An 8,448-nucleotide genomic window follows, 5' to 3' on the forward strand; every position below is an offset into this window, starting at 1 on the left:
TCTAAATTGCAATTATAGAGGTTCCAAAATTTCAATTATAGAGGTCTTTTGGTCTCAAGGGACCGGGACCGGACTTTTGGTTGCAATTATTGAGGTTTTCCATTTATCCAGGTGCCAATTAAGCAGGTTTCACTGTAATCAGTGGGCCCCTTAACTGACAGGCCGATACCGTCCGGCGGACTGTTAATCAGTGGGCCCCTTAACTGACAGGCCGATACCGTCCGGCGGACTGTTAATCAGTGGGCCCCTACTTTCACTCAACTACAACACTCAGCCTTCTATGGCCTTTCGCATTTAAACACTCATTTCAGCGTTTATGCAGTCTTGTCGACGTAAGTATATCTATCGGCTATTAAATAAAGGGCATATTGCGGTAACTGAAAATGCGCAACTTCATTAAAAATTGTTTATTTAATTAATTATATACACGCTATAATGGACACGAGTAAATGATTAAACTTTTGTCTTCGGAAACAGATACTATTTTGTTGCTATCTGCATTGAACTTCACTCCCCAAACCTGTAACAGAAAACAACCATTTTAGTTAGACTAGTTTAGACACGCTAATTTGCAAAAGTATTCCAAAAATCAGCAGGAGCTAGAGATGTTCAAAATAATCTATACACGCTTATTCTCTTAACAATAAAGTTGTGTTTAGTTAATTTTGCAATCTATCAACAGTGAAGTAGGCCTTCCGCGAAAATAAAAGTTTCATTAACTGCCTCTTCATCGCTCGAATACGCAAGAGTGATAAGAGGCAGATATCGAAATTTCGATTTTCACGGTAGGCCCTAAGATGCCGCCATACCTGGTCATTGTTGTCCTTGAAGACGTTCTGGCACTGCATGGAGTCCAGGTCCCAGACCCGGACTGTCCGGTCAGCACTACTGGACACGAAGCGCTTGCCGTCCGGTGAGAACGCGACAGATAGCACCCATGAGGCGTGGCCGGATAACGTGCCGGCTAGGTTCGCGTGGACACTGTAATATTAATTCACATATAACTTTTGAAAACATTTTTTTATATAATTAAGTGAGCAAGTGATTAGCCTAGCAACATTGCAAATCCAAGTCATGTCCCTCGTTAGCCTTTTGGGCGAATCTCTGATCGGGCCCCTGGGTCCGGATCCCCGTCTACCCTCTTGTCTACCCATAGTCGGTGGGGGCTGCATGCAATGAATATACTTGCAAATCGAAACATCACGGGTTCGAACCCCAGCTCGTATCGATGAGTTTTTCTTTTTCGAAACTAATGTACAATAGTTATTTGTTTTACAAGGGGGCAAAAGAGGAGAACCCTATTCTATTATGTCCCTTCCATCCGAAACCAGAGAGAAGTAGAGGCTACGAATGGACAGGACATGGGGTGGCCTATAATAGTAATAGCCTTTATTACATGCATTTTTGTTGTTGTTTTTTTACACTTTCATTGCTTATTTATTTTTTTCAATTTAACAATAAATATAAATTTGCATGTCGCGTGTGCGGAAAAGGCCTCCCCCAGTTTTTCCCATTCCTTTCTATTCTGTGTTGTTCTCCACTATTATCTGTCGAAATTTAGTGACTCGTCTCTCCATCTTGTATTCGGTTTTTTTTATTATGTACTTACCAGAGCTCGGATAGGGTGAGCTATTTGCCTTATATATGACATAAGACATGTCAAATTATAAGGCAAATAGCTCACCCTATCCGAGCTCTGGTACTTACACATCATATAACTTCATATGTCCATCATCAGAGGCAGTGAGCAGTAGCTGCGAGTCGGGAGAGAAGCACAGACTGCGAATAGGCATGGCGTGGCCTTCCAGCGTGTGCACCAGCTTGCCTTGTGCTACGTCGAAAATGTTGATGATGCCGTCTAACGCACCGCTGGCTATGTACTTGCCATCGGGACTCTGAAAGATGTATAGCATTTTATTATTATGCAATTTTCACTAACTAATGTCATAAGTTTCATGGAAATTTTACTAGTCTCTGTTCCACTTTTTTTTGTAACGTCTGCTCGTTTTAAGTTACACGCTATCGGAACTTCTCAATAAAGAAGTTAAAAAAACTTCCATCAAGAGCTTATAGATAATGAATTCTCTTCAAACAAAAAAAAAATCTCTTTAATAACCTCTTCCCAAGTTGCCTTTTTTTTTTTTTTTTTTTTCTAGCCTACTTGGTGTCCCACTGCAGGGCAAAGGCCTCCCCTCGTTTTTTCCTTTTACAAATAAGAAAAAGAGCTTTCAATAGATAGAAGGCTTGTACTGGGAATAAAGTCTATAGATGATGGCGGCCAATTGTAATATCCACCAGATCATGGAAGTCGTGACCCCCAGAAAATCTTAACACCAAATGAAACAATTGCCATACATAAGCAACACTCAACGTGAATTTTCCTCTAGTATCCAATGTCTGTTCCTGCTTGCCACTCTCCACACTGAATATGAGGATCTTCCCCGCATTGCTGCCAGAGATCACGTGCTTGCCATCCGGCGAGAAGTCTAGTGTCCACACATCGGAGGAGCCCGGCTCCATTGTCTTGAGTTTTTCACCAGATGCAATATCCCATAGGATTAAGGATGAGTCTTGAGAACTGCTTGCTAATGCTGCAAAGAATTTGATTTACTTAAATTACAGGACATTTTTATATTAATTAATTATAATATGATAAATTTTTGATATTTATTCAATTTAGATTTTAGAGTTGTATATGATTCAATCTAGTTATGTTTGTATGAAAATCATTGTGTTTTTTTTGGTACATATTTAATAACATATTTCGACCAAAATTCTATGAAGGAAAATAATCAAGGTGCAAGATTATAGTTAAAAACCGAATCAAAAACAGACAGTCAATAAGAAAATAAATCCATAACTTCTTCCTCGCGTTATCCCGGCATTTTGCCACGGCTCATGAGAGCATGGGGTCCGCTTGACAACTAATCCCATGATTTGACATAGGCACTAGTTTTTACGAAAGTGACTGCCATCTGACCTTCCAACCCAGAGGGTAAACTAGGCCTTATTGGGATTAGTCTGGTTCCCTCACGATGTTTTCTTTCACCGAAAAGCGACTGGTAAATATCAAATGATATTTAGATAGGTAGATAGATAAACACTTTATTCATTTCCACAACATACATGGTAATTACAAAGAGAGATTTATTAAATGCAGCTTAAATTAAAAGAAAAACTATTATACACGATAAACTATTATACAAAAAAGGACATAACCATGTGTCGTGGCAGAGAATTGGCGCTACTTCGCGATATTTCGTACATAAGTTCCGAAAAACTCATGGGTACGAGCCGGGGTTTGAACCCACAACCTCCAGATTGCAAGTCACCAGCTCTCACCGCTAGGCCACCAGCGCATCAAAATAAATCCATAGCAATACTCACTTTTACCGTCGGGACTCACAGCCACAGATATGACGCCGAGAGAATGTCCCTCCAGTTTGTGCCTAAGCTCAAGCTTCCCATTTTCTAACTGCCAAATTTTAATTATATCATCCAACCCGCCTGTGATGATATAATCTTCTACTGCTTCTTGAGAATGGTTTGAATCTCTGAAAACAGATAATATTATATGACAAATATATGTTTAAATAAAATAAAAATACATGTTTAAATTACAAGATATCTATAATAGAGTAAATAGGTTAACTTACTGTGAGTTCTCGTTATTTTCAGTTTCACCATTATCCTCGGGTTTTTTCTTTTCATGGCCGATTCTACTCCACCCACAACACCAGATTGAGTCGTCATGCGCATTCTCTTTCTTTAACTCTAAATAATACTGCAAAATTACAAATTATAAAGCATATTGCTTCAGTTCGCCGGGTTAATAATACAACTTTATTACACATGCTTGCTACTTACCAATGTTGTGATTGACATTGTTATTATCAATAATTGCAAGTATTGTGAATGCTACAGGAATTCAATATTATTATTTAAATCGTATCCGTAATTCACAAAATAAACAAGTACTTTCCAAAGGAATACATACATGTCAAATCTAGGTCGACTACTTTGACGTTTGTGGTCCATAGAGAAATATATCATTTTTTATTTCGTTTTGCATTTCTAGGGACCAAAGAAAGTACTAAACATCCATAGGTAATATAAAGCGGCTATGACACGTTCCAGCATTTGTACCAGCCACGGACGTACTTCCTGGTACCAGCATATACAGCTCATGAATGGAAAACTTTAACCATAAAGAACTGTGATGTATTGTATTTTGTTATCTGTGGCCAATCACTGCCAATGCCATATGCCATTGAGAATTTGGCATTCTTTCTTTTCTGAGAATGCGTATTGGATTTATTTATTTCGATACGTTATTTTCCGTTGTATAATGATTAAACATCAAAAATAATATCTATAACTTACTGAGAATCTTTCTTGTTGTTTAGTTTGCAGTTGCTAAAAAGCAAAAGGTGATTTTAAATTGTGAAAATGGCTGTGTCGAAATCAACGAACACCTACAATCGACAGAATTGGGAAGATTCAGTAAGTTTAAACCTCATTTTTTATACATATTCAGTTCATATCAGTTAGATAGTTACTAATATTATGATTCTTATTTTTCAGGACTTTCCAATTTTGTGCCAAACATGCCTAGGAGACAATCCGTATATTCGTATGGTAACGTGTTACTTTATCACTATTGAACTGAAAATAACCAAAAAGGTTACCATTTATCATAATTATAATAGATTATAATACGTTTAAATTATTTACAGACGAAGGAAAAGTATGGCAAAGAGTGTAAAATATGCGCTCGTCCATTTACAGTCTTCCGCTGGTGCCCAGGGTCTAGAATGCGCTTTAAGAAAACAGAAATTTGCCAAACATGTTCCAAGTTGAAGAATGTTTGTCAAACATGCCTGTTGGACTTAGAATATGGTTTGCCTATTCAAGTTAGAGATGCAGCTCTTAAGATACAAGACGATCTACCTCGAAATGAAGTGAATAAAGAGTATTATATTCAGAACTTAGATAGTCAGATGTCTAAATTTGATTCTACTCAACCAAGCAATTCTGCTTTGAAGTCGAAGGGTGCTTCTGATCTGTTGTTGAGGTTGGCCCGAACTGCACCATATTACAAAAGGAATAGGCCACATGTGTGTTCCTTCTGGGTGAAAGGGGAGTGCCGGAGAGGAGAGGAGTGCCCTTACCGGCATGAAAAGCCCACTGACCCTGATGATCCATTGGCTGACCAGAACATCAAAGACAGGTACATTATTAACTAGTTTTCATATACTATTGTCTTCAGATAGTTACTCATGAAATAAAACTATGAAAATGGATTATATTGTGTGTGTGTAATGAATATATTGTCCATCTTTGCATTTCAAACCCTTCACAGAGTCTGTGGTCAACAGGTGACACTGGGGTTTTTCATATCTTAATAACACTGCTACCTGCAACAACAGAGCTTCCTCTAAATAATTATATTTATTGAACTTCCATCTAAGAAACTTAAAAGTATTTATCTACTGCAAAATGACCCAAAATATGCATCAGTCTGTAAAATAAAATCATGATGAAAGCAATAACCATTGAAATACTTGTTATATTTTATCTTTATGCTAGTTTTATTAAAAATGTTATAACATCCTTAAAATTTGTCAACAGATACTATGGTGTGAATGACCCAGTAGCAGAAAAGCTAATGCGCCGCGCTGCTGCCATGCCTGCTCTTCCGCCACCCGAGGATAGAACTGTGACCACTTTGTATGTAGGCAACTTGCCCGAGAACATCTCTGAGGAGGAGCTGAGAGGACATTTCTACCAGTATGGTGAAATAAGGTTTGGATACTCTTTCTTATCAATTTTATATTATTGTCGTCTTTAGCTTACTCTTATCACATTTATTTGGGGTCCATACAGCATGTATTCCACTTCTATCTCCATTGCCTGTCATCTCATTATACACTTCCTGTTTCATGTTGCTGCTTACACACTTTACACAGTCCATCCATATTTTCCATGGGTTGCATTTCTTCTTACATCCACCTATCTCTCAGTTCTTACATTACTTGATTCCAATACACATGCTGCTTAATTGCTTATCCCTCCTCATCAAGACCGAGCATCAAATTAAAAAAAAAAGTTTTAAAATGAAATGTCAACAGTTTGGATAGTAAAGGCTTTAATGATAATAAATTATCAGGTCGCTGACGTTGGTGCCGCGAGCACAGTGCGCCTTTGTGCAGTACACGACCAGGAGCGCCGCCGAGCACGCGGCAGAGAAGACCTTCAACCGACTGGTCATCGGCGGCAAGAGGCTCACCATCAAATGGGGCAAATCTCAAGGTAAAGCTACAGCACTTGTTAGGGCCACCCCACATTTAGCGTCTTTCGAGCGTCGGCGTCTGGTCAGCGCTATGGAAAATGACGTCGCTTCGCAGTTGCGTCGAGCAGCGGCCATAGAGTTGTAGACGCCGACGCTCAAAAGACGCTAAATGTGGGGTGGCCCTTATTGTAATTGTAGTTAAGAGGTGTAATCTTATTATAATGAATATCTGTTTTGTGTTTATCTTTAGAACTCACAATTCCTTTTGCTAATTTTAAAAAGACTTGTGTGTTTTACCACTTGTAAATTATTATACAATTTATATATAGCTCTGAATATTTCTTTTCTTTTGATGCATGGAACTGGAATAGAATTCTTAGTACTTTTAGGCATGGGTGAGGATTAAAATTAACTTTGATACTTACTTATGTTAATTAAATGCAATTTTTTTCGTACAAATTAAATCCTAATTCTGACTTTGTTAGGGATTTTTGGATATTTGTCCAGTGTGTGTTATTTCAATAATTTTAAGGAATTAAATAAAGTATGTGTATGGATAAAGGAATGTGAAGTTTAGAATGTATTTTTTTAGAAATAGGTATACGTTTCTAAAATAATTAAAGAAAGTAAAACAGGAAAGTATGAATTTATTTCAATTCAGTTTTCTTTACATCATCTCGTGGTTTAGGTCGTCAAGGTACAAACGAGAAGAACGAAACATTACCAGCTCTGGAGCCCGTGCCCGGCCTGCCCGGCGCTCTGCCCCCGGCGCCCGCCTTCCTGCATCCGTTTCCACCGCAGGTAAACACACGCCCCAGTGAATCGGCCTATATTCATATTTTTATTGATAAAGGTAATTAAACCTTTGAACGCCAGACGGCGAAGGAATATGCCGTGCCCCGGGCGCCAGGCACTTGTTTAAGCGAAATTGAACTTTACGGAGTCTCCCGTAACTCCCTATCGAATCGGCGAGATTTTCCGATGACGTCCACAGCCGTCCGTGGCGGTCAATGGGTTAAATTGCACGTCAAGATTTGTTACATAATATTGGATTACATCACTATCAAACTCTTATTAGCGTTTGCGATATAAAAACAACATAGGTTTCAAATCCACACATTTTTGGCCTCATGATTTTCCCTTCCTTGTGTAGATGCCGCCGCCGCACCGGCCCAACGACTTCTTCAACCTGCACCACTACGGGCCGGCGGCGGGCTGGCCGTGGGGCGCGCCGCCGCCGCCGCCGGGCGCGGGGCTGCCTCCCCCCGGCGCGGGGCTCCCCCCCCCGGGCCCCGGCCTGCCCCCCCCGGGCCCCGGCCTGCCCCCCCCGGGCCCCGGCCTGCCCCCCCCGGGCCCCGGCCTGCCGCCGCCGGCGCCCGCGCTGCACTACCCGAGTCAGGATCCAGCCCGCTTGGGCGCTCACGCGCATGCCAATGCGCCGCAGACGTAGTGTGTTTGAGCTTTACGGCTAACACGACAGAAATGTACAAATTCGTAAAATCACCCGAAATGAAATATTTCCACGAAATGCAGAATAAAATTTTCTTGATAGTTATTGGCGTATTGTTTTCCTGATATAATACTGAAGGTGATAATTAAGAATTATGTGTTTGTCCATCCTGGACAAATTTAAATTTAGTGTTTATTACAGGTAGTTTATAAATCGACATTGTTTCTTGAACATAATGTTTATATTGTGTCGTGAGCACGGATGAAAGTGTGTTAGTTTATAGTTTTCGTATTGTAAGTAATTATGAAATAAAATAGTTTACTGCAACATACGAGTTTTTAACTTTGATTCCGTACGTATATTATAGTACATTATTGCAGAGGCCGGGAAAGGGCAATTCGTGGATGAGTTTCGATTTTGTCGGACGACGCGAAGCGGAGTGGGAAAAAACACTAGAGTAATAAGTTATTACTGTAGTGTTTTTAGGGTTCCGTACCCAAAGGGTAAAACGGGACCCTATTACTAAGACTTCGCTGTCCGTCCGTCCGTCCGTCTGTCACCAGGCTGTATCTCACGAACCGTGATAGCTAGACAGTTGAAATTTTCACAGATGATGTATTTCTGTTGCCGCTATAACAACAAATACTAAAAACAGAATAAAATAAAGATTTAAATGGGGCTCCCATACAACAAACGTGATTTTTGA

At 39.8% G+C, this 8,448-nt stretch overlaps 2 protein-coding genes across 2 annotated transcripts; one reads left to right on the top strand and one right to left on the bottom strand.

The window, feature by feature from the left end:
• Positions 1-399: 399 nt before the first annotated feature.
• LOC134669648 (superkiller complex protein 8) lies at positions 400-4,004 on the bottom strand. The gene is made up of 7 exons (XM_063527323.1): positions 3,868-4,004; positions 3,657-3,784; positions 3,388-3,554; positions 2,356-2,591; positions 1,708-1,895; positions 810-981; positions 400-520 (listed from the first exon to the last, which is right to left on the bottom strand). The coding sequence occupies exons 1-7, from the start codon at positions 3,883-3,885 to the stop codon at positions 431-433; spliced, it is 999 nt and encodes a 332-aa protein (XP_063383393.1). The 5' UTR covers positions 3,886-4,004; the 3' UTR covers positions 400-430.
• Positions 4,005-4,269: 265 nt separating this feature from the next.
• LOC134669590 (pre-mRNA-splicing factor RBM22) lies at positions 4,270-8,071 on the top strand. Its single transcript, XM_063527241.1, has 7 exons — positions 4,270-4,503; positions 4,585-4,638; positions 4,737-5,230; positions 5,632-5,805; positions 6,170-6,312; positions 6,981-7,093; positions 7,446-8,071. The coding sequence occupies exons 1-7, from the start codon at positions 4,450-4,452 to the stop codon at positions 7,740-7,742; spliced, it is 1,329 nt and encodes a 442-aa protein (XP_063383311.1). The 5' UTR covers positions 4,270-4,449; the 3' UTR covers positions 7,743-8,071.
• Positions 8,072-8,448: the final 377 nt, after the last annotated feature.

This window comes from Cydia fagiglandana, chromosome 12 (assembly GCF_963556715.1).
Source record: "Cydia fagiglandana chromosome 12, ilCydFagi1.1, whole genome shotgun sequence".
NCBI classification, from domain to species: Eukaryota; Metazoa; Arthropoda; class Insecta; order Lepidoptera; family Tortricidae; genus Cydia; species Cydia fagiglandana.